We start from the raw sequence: 20,799 nt of genomic DNA on the forward strand, positions 1-20,799 counted from the left end.
TATCATCGAGAGAGGATCAAACACAAGACTCCACTGCAGTGGAAGAACTGTTGACATTGATTTTGGCTGATGAGGTTGCTGCACCTGTACGAAAGGGATAGATTGTCTTATGCGTAGACAAGTAATGAAGAATAGTCCTAGTTACAGGGGGGGGACCAGCCAGATGCGGAGATGAGGATAGAAGGAGGGAGGACAGCAGCCGTGTAGACTTGGGTGGAGGTGTAGATTGGCTTTTGCGTGAGAGGAAAGACAGAATGAAATCCTGGTTGGAGGGTGCAGGGGAGATCTGATTTTGCTTGCAGAAGGTTGTGAAGGCAGACCAGCCCATTAGTAGGGGGAAATGCCCTAGCTCCTGCCCCCTGAACCAGAACCTAAGGCTACAATAAATGCTATGAAAAAAATTCCATTAAAAATCAATTACAAGTTTAACATGTGTGCCTCCTTCATACAGTATAGGAAAATGTGGGATATTCAAAGTGATGGTAATACATAGGAGATAAGATTTACTGGAATTGTTTTGTTACCTATAAGTACTTTAATGACATTTGAAGATTTGTATGCTTAGACTATATTTTTTACTGTATCATTTACTGTAACTATCTTTTTAAAGCCTTTATAAAAAATAAAAAGATCCCTGAAATCACCAAAGACACAACTATGATATAGGTGGCATGTTTTTTTTTTAATGATCACAATATAACAAAGTATTATGTGTTTCCATGCAGAATACAATACACATTTTGTTATATGACAGGGACAATGTTAAAAGTAAATAATATGCACAAAAAGAGCACAGGTATAAATTCAGATGAGACATTGGGTGCTAAGAGCACATTTTCTTTTTTTTTTTTTTTTTTTTTTAAAGTGCCAAATTCACAAAATTATTACAATAAATCCCTCACATGTCTGGACATAGCCTCACAAAACATATTTTACGCATATTTTTTACAGGTAAACCCACAAAATGTTTAGGGGGAAAAAGTTAAATACAATGGGCCAGTTTGTAAGAAGGATAATGTAATTACTCATAAGTGTACCTAAGGAGTTTCTTTTCACCAAAATTGACTTTGCACCAATTTGTGTTAAATACCTTGTTAAATATGGCCCCACGTTTCTTAAAGAAGTCTATTAACCACTTAAGATGTATAGTATCAGTTTTAAAATGTAGAAATATTAAAACAAACTTGAGAAATCCAATGAGTATTACAGTAGAATGTCAGCGTTATGAACACCTAACCTATGAACTGACCTTCTACCGATAACCCCACTTTCAGTCGGAAGTATGCAATCACTCAACCATTCATGCAATGCAACCCGATAGGCGCTCCTATAAGTGGCATGCTGGTCATGGAGAAAGCAAAATTACTGTACTAACAAACGTATCCAGAAAGGTGAGGCAGATTTCAAAGGAACTACAGGCAATATTACCAGTAACATTTTGGTTTTAAACAGTCTTTTTTTTTTTCAAGCCAAAGTAGCAAGCTGTTTGAATTAAAAAAAAAAAATTGAAACATGCACCACATTAACCCAGGTTTTCCTGGACATTTAAATAAGTGTTTTTGCAGTTACGATTTCAATGGTAATTTCAATTTAGCCTTTTGTCCATTTATAGTACTGTTTTAAAGCCTTTAGAACCAAGACAATGAGTATTGCATTACTGTGCTATACCCTTGTATTATTCACCAGATGAAGGCTGTAGACCACATGTGTGCATAATTATTAAAACCATTGAAAACTAATTTTCAGACTTATGGACATTTCAGATTTACCAACAACCTCCATTCCCAAGGTGTTCATAACTCTGAGGTTCTACAGTAGCTTAATAGTCTGTCATAAAATTATTATGAGTTATATAGGCTGATTTTGGCTTGGCTCCATTTTTAATTATGCCATAATTTCATCTTATTCCAGTATTAAACTGAGGCTGCCACTGGTTCAGTATGCAGTATACAATCCAATCAGAAACAGAAAATTATACAACAGGTCAAAGATTGGTTATATTCACCTTTAGTATAATGTATCACATTTTAGTGATGATTAAATGCATCCTTCGTATTAGACACACAATAAGTAGCTTCCTCCATCAGAGAAAATTCTCTTGATAAGTATTCCTAAATCATGTCCCTCTGCTACCGATGTAATGGAACAGGATTGTTATTCAAATCGCTTTTAACTCAATTTCAGAGGCAGATGGAAACAAGGCATTGGTCAGTTGAGGAACAAAAATTCTGCAACAAAAAAACAGTATGTTATCTCACTTCTCTCTTTTTTCCAAACTTCATTTTAGAAGGGGAGCATTTCAGTACATAATACATACCACAAGATAAGAAAACACATTTTACAATTATTTTCATAAACACACAATTGCTTTTTTAATATTATACATTTTACAGTATGCTACACATGTCAGATACGTTTATATAGAGCACTGCTTTACAAAAGCAAACATGCCACTATAGACTAGTTACTGCAGTGAAAAGATAAGCACTGCAAGCAGAAGCAGAATATTTTACAGTACGTGTGATCTCCAACCTCAACTCAAGACCCCATCAAAACAAGTGCTTGTTATTTCTATATATATATATATATATATATATATATATATATATATATATATATATATATATATATATATATATGTTCGTATGTGTGTGTGTATTATATATGCACAATATATGTACAGAAGTATTTGTATAAAGTCCAAACATCCCCAACCCCACCATTACAAACATCAGATTGGAGAACACTTTGGTACAAGCGCTGTATATTCTTACTTCAGGCATTGGGTGCCTACCAGTTTACCTATTTATTAAGGCGATATAATATTGTCTTGTATTTTTGCGCATTCTTTTTTTCTTCAACTTCATATTCACTCATTACATATATTGATGCTTTTTTTATTGCTTATTACAATTAAGGCTACGATTTTGGGCATTTCATATTTCATGGGCAAGGTGTGGCAAAAAAACAAGAATTCACAGAGAGTTCACCAAATGTAGTTTTAGCTACAGCAACACACACAAGACATTTTAAATAGTACACCAAAATCAATAATATAAAGACAATTGCTTTTGACTACTGATATGTTTAAGTGTTACTTTAGGGTACAAAATTGATAGTATATACTTCAGACTCCGACATAATTTCTGGTCGGAATCGAGGGTCTCCGACCCTGTGTGCAAAGTCAGAATTACGTCACCTACAATCTTGAGATATGCAATCACGATGCGTCTCGTACAGCTAATAGTGAAGCTGCCCAGCTTTTAGCTGTCTGCGCCTGACGTATCACATTCATCTGCAACAGAAGTACTGTATGAATCAAACATATACAGATACTCCCAGATTTGTATTTTCAGTGCACGACGTACTGCATGTTTTAAAGGAAATAAAGTAAGCGCCTAGTCAAAAGTGTTTTTACATCCATTTCCAAGATTTCACAATTTTTTTTTTCAAATTCACGATTTTCATGATTTCTGAGACCTCTGTGATAAAATCGTAGCCTTAAGTATACTGCCTAAAAAGTGACGCTAGTACTTGTACTTTAGAATATATATTTTTAAAACCAAACTACTTCATCTTGTTCATTAGGAAAAGCAATATGGTTAATAATTCACTGCTATTTTACAAGCACCTAAAAGCAAGAGTGATGGGGCTCATAAAACAGCTTGATTTTTTTTTTTTTTTTTTTTTTAATAACTGCCATTTGTTAGGCTCAGAATAGCATATCTCAGAATAGCAATATTACTTTCAGTATATTAATAGGAATCCATGTTGCTTTGATGTCAGTGATGCTTTTAAGCAACCTCCATTGCTTGACACCTAAATATTTAAACACAAACTGTGGAAAATAAATCGCATTACCTCACGTTTACCTTCCTTGAGTCTACCTGTGCATAAGAAAAATAGTAACGTGCCTTATTTAATCAGAAAAACTAGACATGTTGTACATTAAAGCATTAAGGCTAAATTTCTCCATTCAGTTTTATTTGTAAACCATGATAAACAGGTTTATTGATAAACTTAGTGCCTGAAGCACCCAAAAGAAGTTATAGCTCTAATACAAGCTTTCATTTTAATTTGGTATTTTAAAAAACGTCATTTTGAATAAAATAAAGCTTACAAATTAAAGTGTCTTGAAAGCAGAAATTACTTTTAAAACTATATACAAGCAGGAGTGTGAGCACTTAAGTCAGTGTGAAATTGTTCCCAACTAAGAATTTAATAGTGTGACAATGTTTAAGCCAGTTTTCCGATCACTAATTACAAAGTGAGCATTCATATTAAAATAATAATAAGTTCCTTTATTTTTAATCCTTCTGAAAACTAACAGGTTTTCTGTTTACAGTTAATTGCAATATTTGAACCATCACCACTTCCACACAATCAAACAATACATATACACAAAGAAAACATCTGGTCCCAAAATCTTGGACTTGGACAGTAATCTGGGAAGACAGCAAATACCAAATTGCTGAAACTTTGTCAGAAGTTGCTCCTAAATAGTAGAATATGTAAAGAATGTATTTTTGTGCAAGCTCAATGTATTGGGTTTTCATGGGTCTGACTAAATGGACTTCTGTTTATCTACTTTTACACTGGAGATCTAAAAATAGATTTCACGGTTAAACATAATATTTTAAAAGCAGAAAAAATAGTGTTGTTATATTGAAAATTTATCATTTTTCTCTACAGTTATTATACAACAAATTTCACAGAAATCGTGAAATCTGTGAGAACCGCAAAAAAAAATACAGCCTTAAATTATAAATAATCCACATCTCCCTGTAGAACATATATTGACGAAGTGATCGAAAACACCCTGGTGATTTTACAGCATGTCAAGCTGCCTTCCACCTTGTAGATAAAATGGTGCTAGGTCTAAGCTGATGCATTAATGTTTTCAGCAAAGATGGGTCGTGTCAAGCAACTGCTTATCTAGAGTCCACGGAGAGCCAACATGCACACCATTGTTTCTTCTGTGATGATTCACTTGATGACTTTCTGATTGAGGATGGTTTATTATGGGAAGTTCAAGGCTGTCACTTCTGGCTTCATTTTGATATACTGATTAAAGCGGACAATTGCATACCTAAAAGAATATATAATAAGATGAAGAAGAAATACATATTATAAAAGAATCAATCTGCAATCATGTCAGATATTAAACTAAATAAGCATTCCAATGTGTAGAAAAAATACTCTAATAGCAGTGAATCTTTTAAAAGTGCAAGGTAAATCTGCCACCTACAGGCAGATGCATACAATATATAAATAACTAAATAAAAAAAAATTAAAAAAAAGAAAACATGCCCTTTTGACAAAAACTGAGAGTATCCATGAGGTCAAATTATGACACAAACATAAATATCCTTTAATCTGAGCTCAACACAGACACAGTAATTATATTTATAGTTTTCATTTTGGAAATGTGACCTGTAGAATTATATTTAATTTAAACTGTGAACTGGTTATAATCAAAATCCCTCCGACTGCTGAAGTACACAAATTACATTTTCAAACAGTTCAGATGGAGACAGTAATCAATCCAATGTAATGGCATTTGCTTTTTCTTATACTGTAATGCCATCTTAATGGAAAGGGATATAACTTGACAGCTCAAACAATATGGCTATAGAAATATTTCAAAAAGATAGTGTTACACAGGGTTTTTAACAAATTACAGTTTGTCACAAGGGCACAGTTTTATAAAATGGAAAACAAATCAATAAAGGCTAGATGTTTTTTTTTCATGTGCTCTTCACTAATTTCACTTGTACATTGAAACAGAGAGAACAGAATACAGTGTAGCATTAAAGATTATTTAGCACATTCTACATGTTAATACATTAGCAAAGCCTGCAATTGTGCAAACACCAACATTAACAAGTCAAAAAAAAGGTATTATTGCAATAATATGCATTCCATAATACGTTTTTTCACAATTGTTAATTAGTGGGACAAAATAGAAACTTACCCAAGGAAATCAAAGTCGATAGTTGAGTATTTAGCTTGGATCAAAGCCCACAGTCCCCAGAAGAAGTGAGAAGCCTAAAAAAAAAAGGTTTTATTAAATCAAAATTATTGGTATTGTTCAAACAATAATATTCTTTGTTCTCTGAGATAATTTGGTATTAAGCCAACTCCCAATAGAGAGGGTCTTTTGTATCCCATTTACCCATTGGGTTTGGGAGACAGATCACAACATTAAAACATTAACCTTGGCCACTTTTATAACATACTATTTCAGGGATGCAAGCAGCATCCTACTCCGGAACCCAGTGATTTGTATTGTAACCATGAATACAATCTATTGAGCAAAATTGCCATCATCATACAACTAAACCCCCCCCCCCCCCCCCCCCCCGCCGACCCACCTCTTTTTTTTAAGTGGCACCTACCTGTAAGCCACAGATAACTTTCATAATTTGAATTCTGAAAGTGCTGAATATATCTTTTCCCTTCCCTTTTTTTAACAATCTCCAATTTTTCAGAGAAAGTTCTCCTTGAAAAAGGATTCGTTTTCTCACTTTTTTTGTATTTTAGGGTAAAATAAAATTCTAAATAATTAGATGTTGTAAAGGTATTTGTATTTATCAATGTATATTTATAAACAATATCGTGCGGAATACAACTATTGTCCTAACTGCAGTGCTAACCAAGGAATATTCATGTTTTGGGGTTGCTCACTAATGATTGGTCAGCTATCTTTACATTTATTTTGGCTGAAACTCTACAGATTGGCAAACTATTGCAAATAAAACATTCAATAAACTGCATTATACACAGAAAACCTATATTGTCGTAAATTTACGATTTTATATAATTACCGTATAGTCCCATGCTTTACTAAAAACAGGAGAAGACTGCCTACATTTGTATTCAAATTTCCATTTAGCAGTGCATTCAGAATAACAATACAAACTTGGTATCTTAAACCAGCCTTGTGGGGAGAGATAATAAGATAACTGGCATACCACTGGCCAGCATTGCATTTTGCACCACCAACATTGCCTGTTTTATGCTGGTATGTTCTAATATGTTCTTTGCTGTTTCAATTAATTTTAATTGGGAAAATGAGGAAGTGAGTTTTCTACAGCCACAAAGCTATTGTCACATTCAATTAAGAGACTTACAATTGTAATGTCACTGTGTTGAGCTGCTTCTTTCACAGACCATTCACAACAGAACAGAGAAGATTAAAGTACTTTGATTTAAAAGTTTGTTTTGGTTGAATTTATTTTTATTAATGGGGTCTTAATTTGCAAGTAAAAAAGATTCAATACAATGGATCACAATGCACAAACTGTTAATTAAATGGAAATGATATAATACATTTATAACTTACTAAAAATTCTACATGCATCAATTTAATTGAATTACTGTCTAGTATAAAAGATTATTGTTGCGGTTTTTAATAACCATTCTTCAAAATAGAAAATGATTCAAATCGCAATAAGAAAATAGAATAATGATACAGGTCCGTTATAAATGAAGAAAACGCATCTGGCAACAAATGCCCTGGCATACAACCCATCCACAGTTTATCAACTATGAGGCTGTGTGGTCCAGTGGTTAAAGAAACTGGCTTATAACCAGGAGGTCCCCGGTTCAAATCCCACCTCAGCCACTGACTCATTGTGTGACCCTGAGCAAGTCACTTAACCTCCTTGTGCTCCGTCTTTCGGGTGAGACGTAGTTGTAAGTGACTCTGCAGCTAATGCTTAGTTCACACACCCTAGTCTCTGTAAGTCACCTTGGATAAAGGCGTCTGCTAAATAAATAAATAAATATGGCCCCCAGTAGCAATCCATAATGATAACTTCTGCCATCCAAGTTACACATTCTAGCATCTTTGTTGTCCTCCAACTGTACAGCTTTTATTTCCAAAGGTAAGCTTTTTAATTACAGCAATGCAGACAAATAGATTTAAACTGCAGTTCAGCCGTTTATTTAATTCTTTCACCAACATTTCAACAGAAGCCTGACTGTGTACCAGATGACAAAATAAAATTATGTAAGCAATGTGCTTTGGCATCTGAAAGTAATTGTAATTAAAAACAGCCACTGATGCATTGAGAAAAAACACTAGTCCAATCTTGGGGAGAGGAGGATGCTGGCTTCCTGGCCATGACTGAAGCTTCTACCACAGTTTAGATGCACATAGTGTTTTAGCATGGGTACAGATCTCAATATCGTAAAAAAAAAAAAAAAGAGCTCTGTTGAGAATATTATTCAGAACTTTAAATGGACATTTCTAGAACAAAATAAAATGTCATTCAAATAGAAACATATTTCACCAAAATATTATGTTGATGTACTTGTTTATTGAGTTACACCAGTGACAGTCCTTTATATACAGACTGAGGGGTAGCTGTACTAAATCATTGTAGCTGTCGCAATAGTCACAAACAAGCTGGAAATGTACTAATCCAGAGCAATACTGTTAGCAACTTTTTAAGGAATGCTTTGCGGCAGCAGTTTTTAGATGAATATGTTATTATGGGTTTTCCAGCATAAATTCACAAATGAGTGCAAATGAGGGTTCTCAAACATTATAATGAGATGTACTAAAGCTGCCGGCAATTGCGACACTTACAATTGCATCAATTTGTTAAGAACTTTTGAAAGCATGTTTTAAACAGTCGAAATTAGCAAACCTTTAAAAGGCAGTATGAAAAACATTATCCCCTAACCATGGCCACTGTGATTACAGCAAGAAGGAGACATTGTCTTAAGCAAGAACGAGTGATTTGTAGGATGAGAAGAGAAAGGGTATTTCATACCCGCATTACCATCTTCGATTTAAATGAAGACCAAATTAAGCACAGGTACAGGCTTGGCAGCCACATAACTCTTGAGCTGCTGTCTGATTTAAAAGATGACCTGGAGCCTGTCACCCAGAGAAGCCATGCTATCCCTGCAGTGCTCAAACTGTAGTCCACCCTGCATTATCTTGCCTCTGGGTCCTTTCAGGGGACTGTGGCAGCTGTTGTTGGCATTTCTCAGTCCGCTTTTTCTCGTGCGTTGCCAGTTGTGCTCAATGCATTTTTGAGGCCAACACCCAAATACCTATTTTTCCCTAAAAGCAGGGTGTACTCATACTTCTGGTTTGCCCAACGTGTTGGGAGCAATAGACTGCACACATGTGCTGCTAACCCCTCCCGCTCATTGTGAGCATCTGTATAGGAATAGTTAAAAATAATAATTTTTAAAAAAGCACTAAAATAATTTAGTTTCTATTAAAAATCTTTTATTTGCATAGTTACATCAATGTGTACAATGCAGCAGCATGATTTATTTTGTGTTACCGGTAGCCTACAGGCTAAAGTAAAAAAAAAAGAAAGTGCGCTAGGTATTCATTTAATTTTACTACTGTACTATAACTGTATAGGTCTACTGTACAGATTTATATTTTTACATAATGTAATGTGTAGCCTACCCAAAACACATTAGTGTTATTTCAGCGCAATGATTTATACACTTAAAATACATTGAGCACTATAAATGCATATGTGTGCAACTTTATTGTATTTTTTTAAACCCGACACCTCCTTATGTCGGACAAACATGTCCGTTTAGCGAGGGGCTACTGTATGATTATAAAAAACTTTTTGACAGAAACACATTTTTTATTTGGGGGTGAAGGTGGGGGCCCCACTATAGAATCTGATGGGATTAAACTGCCTTTCATTATTTATTCGAAAAAATGTTGCACGACTCTCGCAATGTTAGAGATCTCACTAAGATTACGCAAAACCTATTTAAATTAGTATATTGTGGGTCTCTTCGTTAACATATTTTGCGAATTGTCGCAACGAAAATGCAAACTGCAGTATGTTTTCACTGTTCACTGGCCCATCTTAGTTTAAAAAGTATTGTTTAAAAAGTATTGTTTAACCACCACGCTGTGTTCTTTGACACACCATAAACCCAAAACAAAGTAGTTTAATAGAATTGAGAAATAAATACACAGATTCATTCAGTCTTTTCAGTTTAGAGCAAATTTAAATTGTAATGTGCTTTTTTTTGTAACTCTTTTTTCATACTTTACACTAGCATGAAGTTTTTGTTTGTTGTTTGGGGTTCCTGGTAGCTAAAAACAGTTACAGTACGACGAGAAGAAGAAAGATAAAAGATATACATAGATGTATTGCAGTTTCTTTAGTCAACTTACAAGAGCAAACTGATTGACTTGAACATAGAGAACCTCCACTTCTTTCTCTGAGACCTGAGAACCCTGGCCTTTGTATTCTTTGTAACTTTCAAGGTAGGCTTTCAGCCACTGCATTTGCAGCTCTTTGCTGGGGTAGCGGCTGTAGTCCACCTCATTTATACCTGAAAAAAATTAAGGCACTGTTAAAAGCATGTTAGTGATAACTTAGCGTAGCTGGAGAATGGGTCTAAAGTTAAATCACTGACAAACAGACAATATATATTATGTATCTGATTATGTCATCCAGAATGCCAACAAAAGATTTAAATTGTGTACATTATACACAGGCGGTTTCAGCAGGTAAGACATTGATAAAACAGTAAGTACAACCATCAGGCATTTAGAGAAAACGAAGTACGACTACAAAGCAAATATGTGTCTATTAATGGAACTGGTTCAATCTACTCTGGTTTACTTCAATGTTTATGAAGAGCCATAAATGTTAAGTACCGGTAACTAAAGGACAAAGGCCTTAAGGGACTTCTGAGGGTGACTTTTAATCAAGTCCAAACCTCTGTTGTATCCATAGAAAACAGTCATAAAATGCTGTAAATGCCCTGCGTTGTTTTTCAGTTTGAAAATATGTTAGATAGGAATGCATGCACCAACATACACTACAAACACACATTTATAAAATATATTTAAAATAATACAGAGATGAAAGTGAGGAGAAGTAAAAAATAATAATAATAAAAAAAAAAAAGCTGAAAACTGGCAGGAATCTGGGATCCACGGCCGAGTTGGATTTTTTGCTCGGGAACCCAAATTGAAGTTAAGATTCAGATTACACCTGAAACTAGAATGTATACCAAATAATACGTGAACTTTAACTTTCAGGACAGTGAAATAGGGTCTTTGAAACTTGATGCAAGTATTAAGTCAAATAAAGTTGAGGTAAAATCTTTTTTCTTAAATAAATGCTGTACAGCATGTCTTTTCTTTTAATGTTCTTCTTCATTTGGATCTCAAATGCACCTTGTTTACATCAGAAAGTCACTCCCTTTTAATTGTTAAAGGGCAAAAAAGAACTATGTACACTTTCAATTGTTAATTTCTATTTTTGTGGCACCTTCCTTTCCCCCTGTTGTTTGAGCTTTATTAATAATAATAATAATAATAATAATAATAATAATAATAATAATAATAATAATAATAATAATAGCCTAAACATTGAACCTGCAGAAGAAGCCACACAAAATTCTTTCAGTGCGGCACACACAAGGCAAAGCTCTTGAACTTGAGCTAATCATCCACTCGTTTTGGGTTTTATTTGCAATACTAAGCATTTAATATTGGAAATGTTTATTTTAAGCACAAAGTTGACATTTTCTGCTTCATTTTATGTTACCATGGAAAAAAATGTAAGAAAATATAATGTTAATAAAAACAAATACTAATTGCTTATGTGAAGTAAGTTTAATAATACAAAAAAAATGTTTAAACTTAAAAAGCGTCCGTGTACAACTTAAAACAAATCTTAATGTTCTGTTAATAAAAGTTTAAAATGACCTCTTGATTTTTCAATCTTCTATGGGAATCAAATGTCTTTCAAAAGATGCTTGTTTAAACATGGGGTGTATTTTATAATTCGCTGGATCACCATGTTTGTCTTCATCAACATCAGGTCACAAAGAAAAAGCTGTAGTTACTGCAACGAGTACTTATGTCTACATGCTTTTTCTGCAGAGAATATGGCTTTCCATATATTTTTAACAGAAATGCATTTATAATAAAAGGCAGAGATGGTGCTCAGTGTTTGAAGGTGATCTATACATGCCTAATTTATTCATTATTCCAGGAGAGTGGGGGTTACAGGGTTTGTCAACAATGTCCGTGATCAACCCTCACTCCACAAATGAAACAGAAATTTTTCGCCATCACCATCCTTCCGTTACATTATTTTTCCAAATTTTCTGCAATGTGAACTGTAGAACTGCACCATAACTGTTTAATTCACAGTACCGTACTTCAATCAAATAGCAACTTGCCAAGACAGCCGTCTGCAAACACCAATGCAATAGGGTACGCAATGTAAAAACAACTGCCTTATTTTTTCAGTTTAGTTTGTTTTGTTACTTTGCCGAGATCGATTTATATAATAATTTAGCGGTGTTACACTGTAAAAACACTTCACACCAACTGTCATAAATGTGTTGATAGCTAAAAAAAAAAAAGAAATTCAGGAATTCCTCCCTCCCCCGGGGGACTGAGTAAAAGCAGAATTCCGCCATTTAGTGGAGATTTTACATCTCTGACAATAATAATAATAATAATAATAATAATAATAATAATAATAATAATCAGGCTAATGGGTCTTTACCGTGTAATTAAATACAAAGTCTAATGAGTAAGTAACGAGTGCATTAGTTTCCACACACTGAACAAATTAAATGTTGAATGTGTGTTGTCAGATTTTGCTTTGTGAAACATTTAACACAGTGCATGTAAAACTTTAAAAAAAGCTTAATCAAACATGTATGATGACCTCAAGTAATTAGCATGGAATGTCTACATTTTAGAACACAATTAATAGACAAGATGAAACAACCTGATAGTGTAGTGCAAACAGTGTCAGTTGTAAAGAGTTCTTAATAAGGGTATTGTACATTTGCATGATATATTCAGTATCAGCTTAGTAGAAGCTTCAAAGTTAAGAAAATGAATTATCTTCACCATGGTTCAAAGAAATGCTTACCCACAGTGTGAAAATAGATGACTGTACAAGGTATAACTGAAAATACTCAAGAGACTAACCCTGTGTTCCAAAAACGACTACAATTTTTAGCCCTGACAAAAGAACAAATCTTTGTTAATCCTGGTAGGTATGTGTACAGACTAGACGCTATTGAATGTACTATTACAGGAGTCTGACTCAGAAGTTTAAATTGACCTTTGTGCTAATTTTGAATTTAAACATCAAATCGTTGTGAGTATCAGCATAGCTGAAACCCAGGACAATGGGAATTAATTGGTTTAATTCAATGTTACCATGGTATCGGAAGTCCTTTAAACGGGTTATGCCACAAGTCTTTCTTTAGGGAGGTTTGTCTTACCTGCAAACTCATTAAAATGGTTCCCAATATCAAAGCCCTGGTAGTTGTAGCCAGCATATTCATAGTCAATGAACTTTACATTACCTGTGTAGGACATAAAAAAAAAGATAATTTAAAAACAGAACTTTGGCAAATCAAAGTTCCAACCCTAGACTTTCATATGTTTCAATGGATGTAACCTGCATTATATCCCCCACATTGAAGCTTTTGTGTAGTGTGCATGCACTTTAGTGTTCCAGGGTAAGGCTGTGCATTTTGAAAAAAAACGACACTGATGAATGTCGTATGCATAGTGTCCATTACATTTCTATACAAAGTACTAAAAATGTGGTTCAAGTTTACACGCTATGAACAAAAAAACAAAAAGTTCATAAAATACTTTAAATGTATACAGGGTTATGAAAAGCATGGTGCACTCTATATGAATCAGCAAATATCTTGTTGATGCAGTGTACTTAGAACTTAAATAAATCATGAAAATATCACTTATGCTTTATATAAAAGGTTTGTACATTTAAAAGGCAAAAAGTGTCACATATGGTCATAAATGCGTATTACATAATTAATTTGCGATTTTAGGTGAAGACACAAACACTTTTCTATTCATTACCACAAGGGGGAGTTGAGTACAGGAAGGTTTCATACATTATAGTAAGTCACTGTTACGAGAGCTTTGAATGCCCTCTTGTGGTTCACTGTGAGCAATTGTATGAGAAGTGTCCAAACAGCTTGAAGATTTTCTATACAAGTATTAAAGGAAAAAATAAAGATCCTGTTTACTCTGCATACTGTTTAACCAGCTGCATGAACATAAGACACAAAATACAAAGCCTTACCCCAATCAGCATTGCGCCGAAAATATGACATTCATTTTCTTATGTATAACTGTATTGTGTGAACTAAATAAAGCAGGTGCAAAACAAAATTAGAGAAAAGCTATCACAATTAGCATCTTTAATCAATGAACTTTCTTCCAGTGGCATTACTGTAAGTTAGTAGGTACTGTACACAGTATGCGCTTTCAAGCAGAATCCCATTACAGTTAACATTATTTAAAAAAAACAAAACAAAATGAAGCTAACAAGATACTGATTAGGGTTACCAGGCTGCGTGCTGTCCTAGGGGGGAGGTACATGTGAACAAGTGGTGCCAAAGACCTCCAGTCAGTGTGCTAAAGCAGCACGGCAGCAGCCACCGTGGGGCAGCAAAGTCAAACCTAATGTGCAGCAGACGAAGAGAATTCGGCAAACTCGCATCTCAAAAAACAAAAAGCTTCACTTTAACATTCTGTACATTACTTTATGGTTACCACCAGTCTCTCTCTGATCCCAACCTTCTATTAAATTATTTCCAGCAGTACAGGATGGGCCCTGGTTTACGACTGGGTTTACCTTGAGCACAATGTAGTTTACTATTCTGCCATGACCGTCTGGCTAATATAGTTAGTAGTAGTATTCACATACTGTATGCAAAACTCAACCATGTTATTTTTTTTATTTTTTATTTTTTGGTATCATTTTAAAGCTCCCATTTTTGGTTATCATATTGTACTGCAAAATTAAAATATACATTTTAACATTGGTACAGAAGCATAAAACTCCTGTTCATAACTATTTAAATATATAGTCTCTAGCGGATTCAAGTGTACGACTTCATTTTCATACATATGATAAACTAGAGTCATTGTTTAAATCTCAACCTTAAATTTAAAATCTCCCTGCTCTTTCAGCACTAGGTAATGTAAAATGCATAAATTAAATAGTTTCAGTGCCTTCTATGGAAATTAATTTTACAAAAATTGCATTGGGGCATAGCCAGTACTGTGACTGGTTAAATAGTCTGCTGTGTCGAGTACTATAGATACCAAAAAATGGCCACCTATATCTGGGACATAGCTATACGTGTTCCTCTGAACAAAGACTTGTTCCTTGTTTTACATACTGTAATGATGTAAAAAATAAAATAAAATAAACTTTACTTCCTGGAGTTTTGCAATTGTTTTATCCTACAGCAATAGATTTAATAGGTCACTATGTAAATCCTAACATTACCATCAAAAACTGTTCTCAATGCAGATATTTACATTTAAGGTTGAGACTCTATTAAAACTAAACATCCAGAAACTTTCATAAACAATAAAAAAAAGGTTTGCTACAGTAACTACCACAAATCAGTCCAACATTTTTTTTTATTTTGCATATCTGAGTGTTGAGGTTTGGTAACTGAATTGCAGTACATATTGGAGAACACAGTGATACGGTAGCACTTCTGTGATCTAAACTTTTGCTAGGTAGATTAAATAAATGTATATGCTACAGACTACTACAGAAAACTTTGAAAAGCTCCTTCTTTAAGGACTGATCTTTGAGGGACCCCGTTTTACTATATTCCAAGGCAGATTGTTTTATTTTAATGATATTTCAATTTGTAACTTACAAAAGATAGAACACCATGTTAACCATAAAGAGGCCATTAATTCCCCTTAATATAAAGTTCCTTCTGGTAAGTTTATTTTCCTGTAGTGTATCAGCAGTGTATGCAGATTGTGTGGCTAATAAAACATGTCACCTTGTTTATAAAATATATAACCCACAGTCTTCATGGTTTTGCTTCAGACCCGACTGAAATTCATGAGAGAAGTAAGTAATAAAAGCCTCTGTGTTACTATTTCTTGCCAACTATATTTCCCAGAAGCCTGCGTCATGAGGATAGTCTAGTGTATGGGCTTAGAAGCCAACAGTCCACAAAAGGCCTGCATTCTTTCACTACTAGTACATGGGTTTTATGTTGTCATTATTAGGGATTTTAATCTTGACATTTTCTTTTGATCGACTAATCATCTGATCTATTAATCACACCTGTTTGCTTGTGATATGAAATTATATAGATCACTTGCTGCACTACGTTATACAACATCCAATTAAACGAGATTTACATTTAGGCAGATGAGGAGAATGACAACAGTAATGGCTAATTCTAGCAGCAAAGTGTTCAAGTCAGAGAAATATCCTGATACATGGACAACATACCCTAAGCATTCAATTTTCGGACTAACAAAGGTAACTTACTGAGTGCTATTTTATGTTAGTTAGATGAAGAAAAAGTACAATATAGCTATTCATTTTCTGATACCATTGAAAGAAATACGTTGAATACATAAAAATAATAAAAACTTACTTGCGACTATCTGCCCTTTTGCGAAGGTCTTTAGCACCATTTTTTGATACAGGTAGACAATGTGAATCGATCAATAATTTTTTTAATCGATCAAAGCCCACAGGTGTGATTAATCGATTAAAGCCCCTAGTAACTATGGTGATAAAAACAGTAATGTATAACTGTGCGCTGATTCAAATTCATGTCTTTAAGTGTTGATGTATTCCTCCCACCCCAGCATACAACTTAAATAAAATCTTCAAAACAAGGATAGTTTTTTTTTTTTTTTTAATGAGTTTGCTATTTGGGTCTGTAATGCAGAAATTCATTTCAAGCTCTACTATGAAGCCGATTTAAAAGACAAATAAATAAAAAAAAACTTGAACTATGAAAAACTACTCAGGACAATAAACCAACTGTTCATCCCTGCAACCACATTGTTTATTCTTTATATTGTATTCTACTGTAAAACATCGAAAATGAATATGGTAAAATGCAGAGACGCTGTTTTTTTGTATTATTCTAACTGCAAAATATTATATAGTTTTACAAGGCACACAGAGAGTGGCAGCTCTTCGTGTGTTCAATTAATTCAGAAACAACATTATAAAAGGTTTGACTACAAAATCCAGTAACCAAACCTCAGAAACATATACAAGCGTAAAAAAAGGATACCATTCAACAACACACCCTGAAACAACCTTCTGTACCTTTTTGGGTATACTTTATATACCACCACTCATGCTCCTAAAATGTGTTATACTGCATGTGCTCATTTACTATGTCTCTGTGAAATATGTTCTGTATTAAAAATCAGATAAAACCAGTTAGAGTACTGGACCTGTTCCTGGACCACCTTAAAAAGCTCCTGGATCCCAGGTTTTCAACTCCCGTTGTGCAGTTTCAAAATGCCAGTGAAAGAATCATTACAATCACTCAGTAATGACTTTAGGAGAACAAGTCAGTTCTACTTAGTCTCCAGTAATAGCAGGGAGACTCCAGCACCTGGATTTTACAGCTGTCTCACTGGACTCTTGTTTTCTCCTGTCGATCCTAGGAGAGAAAATCTAGACAGAAGGAGCTGTGAAAATGCTCCCAATGGGAGCTACTACTTGGTGTGGATTTTCCATCTTGGGAACAATCAAATGGCGCAGCTTAATTCTGCACAGGACAAGGACTTTTTGGTGTTAAACACATGGTTAACCACAGGGGTCTACTTATAATGTATATGTAATGCATATTTAAAATATATACATCCACACAATTTGCAATAAAATGTTATTGTATTTTTTTAATTGTACAATAAAATAAAAAGGAAAGGTGACAACTTTAAATGTGGTACTTTTTGTTGAATTCCTTTTATGTAATTAAAAATCAACATTGTGATTTAACATACCAAGGGCGCAGATTTACTGCAGTATTATACTTTTTTTTTTTTTTTTAAACAGAACTAAGTCGTGGTCTCTTGGCATTTGGCCATTCGTGTTATGTAATTTTTGGCCCAACCATGCTAACAATCTTACTATTAAATAAAGTTTACAGTTACAACAGAATGTCTATCTTGTAATTCTTTCTATTAAAACATTTCTATTATGCTGGAGGGCAACATGTCCATACAAGGAGTGGAATACCATAACAACGTTCCAATTAATTAATAAGCATAGGCTTCTAAACAACATATATGTTGTAGTTTTTAAAAGCATAATTTAATCGATTACCACAGTATAGGTTTACTATTAATTACAAAAAAAAACTCATCCCAAATCTGAATAGCAAACCATGTTAATCATGTTAATTTAGCTATTGCTCACCTGTGTTCGAATTACTTAAGACCTGCGCTCAAATAGTACACAATACAACAGCAGTTGTGCCGTTCTATGTAAGACACTCACCTTTCTCATTGAAGATAATGTTTTTGCACAAGAGGTCATTGTGACAGAAAACCACAGGGGAACCCAGACCTGAGAGACGTTCCTTCATCCAGGCCATCTCCTGCTGCAACTCTTGAGAACTAGGGACTTCTTTTAGGAATCTGTTAGGAAATCAAACATGAGGGTGAGACGAGAATGTTTCTCTTTAGCCTGCAGGGTACATTGGTCCCCAAAAATCATAATTTGGCCTGCACCTCAAAAAAAAAAAAGTAACTAGGCTTCAAATATGTTGCCAATGTTGCTGTAAATCACACATGGTTTGTAAATGGTTTGTAAAGGTCCTAGCACACATTTCACTGGTCCACTTGTCTTTATTGTTCAATAAAAAAGTTACAGGTTTACATTTGATGATTTACACAGTCACTGCAATGGTTAATATTCATGATACTGAACTTTATAGTTGAAAAGAATGTTCAAAAAGTTTCTTGAAAGTCATTGTTTGTCAAAACATGGTCCCTTGTTTTAGACACAGTGGCTCCAGTTTACACCACCCCTTAAAATAACCAATCAGCAAGAAGTAATTTGTCCTTGGAGCTTAAATTTTGATTTGTTACATGGCAACACTTTACAGTAAACATCCAATTACCTTGGTGCTTGAGCTCCAACCTCATTGCCTCCCAGCATTATTTACTGCTGAATTATTTTAGGCATAGTCACTTTTATTCATTTTTCTGTATTAGACACTGAAACTACAAATCAGTAACTTCTGCTAATTCTGCTAACATTTTCCAGTTGTCATTTCTTCAGATTATGGAACCATATTGGTGGAGGATTTTAGAATTATCATACAGTACTTGCTTAGTTTTCATACTACTGTATATGCGTCTGTCTCATAATGTAGTTACTAGGCTAGTAACGATAATAATCAAATTATTTATTGATTGGGACCCCACAATAACAAATCGATAATATTTTAATGAAATCGAATAGTCCATGAAATTAAAAACATGTCTTGTATATATTAATTTATTGTCAAGAACTGTCGCAAAATGTTCACTCACTTAACAATATCAGTTGAGATCGCCTAGGATACTAAACCCCGGATGCCCATATCTACCAATCAGTGAGGAGAGCCCAGAGTGGTTATTGGCTGCTCTTAAGTGTCAATCAATAAATCCTGTCCAGTCTTTTTTTCAAATTGAAACAAGCTTATAATCACATCAGGAACCTGGACCTATACACATAACTTAATTGGATTTAAGTGCAGGGTGAAAGTACTAGGGGTGGGTTAGAGTACTCGAAATAATTATAATTACTCGAGCACTCATTTTTTACTCGAAAAAATTTAAATAATATCTCTTCATGAATGTAAGTTCAATATATTGTAGCGACACGGTCAGTTCAGGTTGGCAGACCTTTGTTTCATCTGGTCCTGTGCATTCACGTTATCTGTATTGTTCCAGGGTGGGACCATACCACTAGTTTCGGTAGTGTTGGTGTGTGTCTGTATGTGTGTGAGCTGCTGTCGCATGCAGACTATGTCATCTAGACTAAGTGGCTATGCAAAGTCATGTAAAGTTTTGATTAAAATATGACAGCAAAAGGTGAAATACACCTCTGCAGCCACAGCACATTGGAAGGGACTGCTGCTTTCGTTAGCAGAAGCTAGGCCACGTAATTCATTTGTAACCAACAGTACATTTTAAAAAAATGAGAGATCAAATTATTTCCATGTGAATAGGCCAGAATGTTAACGTAGTTTTCAAACCTTGTTTTTTTCTCCTGTGGACAGTGGGGTTGAATTTTTTTTTTTGTTCTTAATTTACCGTTATCACTTTGTTCCCTAAACCACTCGCACCCATTCACACTGCGCAACAAACATCAAATAATAACCAGTTACATAACTGACTTGCTACTAAACTGATTAGTGGAAAAGCTAAAAACATTCTGTTGCCGGGGCCAGATTAAGGGTCGTCTTCATTCAAACCAAGTCTTTACTGTACAACCGTAGTATGCTTACTTTGATGGACCAACGCCCTTTTTTTGTTTGTTGTATTAGACTGTACCATACAGCCAACACTCCCAGATTTGTTAGCGACCACTTTTAAAGTAATGAAAAAGCTGCAAAATATTTGACTGTTACCAATCAATACCGGTGAACAAATGAGCCTGTGGGCAGGTAGGATAATAGCTCAAGATTAAATAATAAGAGTTCAAGATTATAATCCTCAGGCTAGAAACCTTACTGGAAATCAGGTCAATCTTTACTTGGTTAGTAAACTACCATGGTTAACCAGTATGCAGCTCAATGTCATAGACACTGCTGGCAATGAGTAGGATTCTAGTTGTGCTGGTGGTTTTTATAAAAACAGGTAAATGGGCCGGCTTCCAACAAGGTCCCAGGTTAATGACAGTGTCCTGGGCAGAAATATTTCCACTACGCCATTCAGGCTTCAAACATTTGCAATCTATTTCAATCAAATTGAAACCATAGTCACTCCAATTG

General features: G+C 34.5%; 1 protein-coding gene across 1 annotated transcript in view; it reads right to left on the minus strand.

Moving 5' to 3' along the window:
- Positions 1–663: 663 nt before the first annotated feature.
- LOC117416098 (ethanolamine kinase 1-like) overlaps positions 664–20,799 on the minus strand; it is a 38,788-nt gene continuing 18,652 nt past the window's right edge. The window contains exons 4-8 of the mRNA XM_059027092.1: positions 18,315–18,454; positions 13,267–13,350; positions 10,175–10,335; positions 5,975–6,048; positions 664–5,089 (exon numbers count right to left, since the gene is read on the minus strand). Of these exons, the coding sequence (XP_058883075.1) occupies positions 5,020–5,089; positions 5,975–6,048; positions 10,175–10,335; positions 13,267–13,350; positions 18,315–18,454 (529 nt within the window). The 3' untranslated portion in view covers positions 664–5,019. The remainder of the gene's footprint in view (positions 5,090–5,974; positions 6,049–10,174; positions 10,336–13,266; positions 13,351–18,314; positions 18,455–20,799) is intronic.

This window comes from Acipenser ruthenus, chromosome 7, assembly GCF_902713425.1.
Source record: "Acipenser ruthenus chromosome 7, fAciRut3.2 maternal haplotype, whole genome shotgun sequence".
Classification (NCBI taxonomy): Eukaryota; Metazoa; Chordata; class Actinopteri; order Acipenseriformes; family Acipenseridae; genus Acipenser; species Acipenser ruthenus.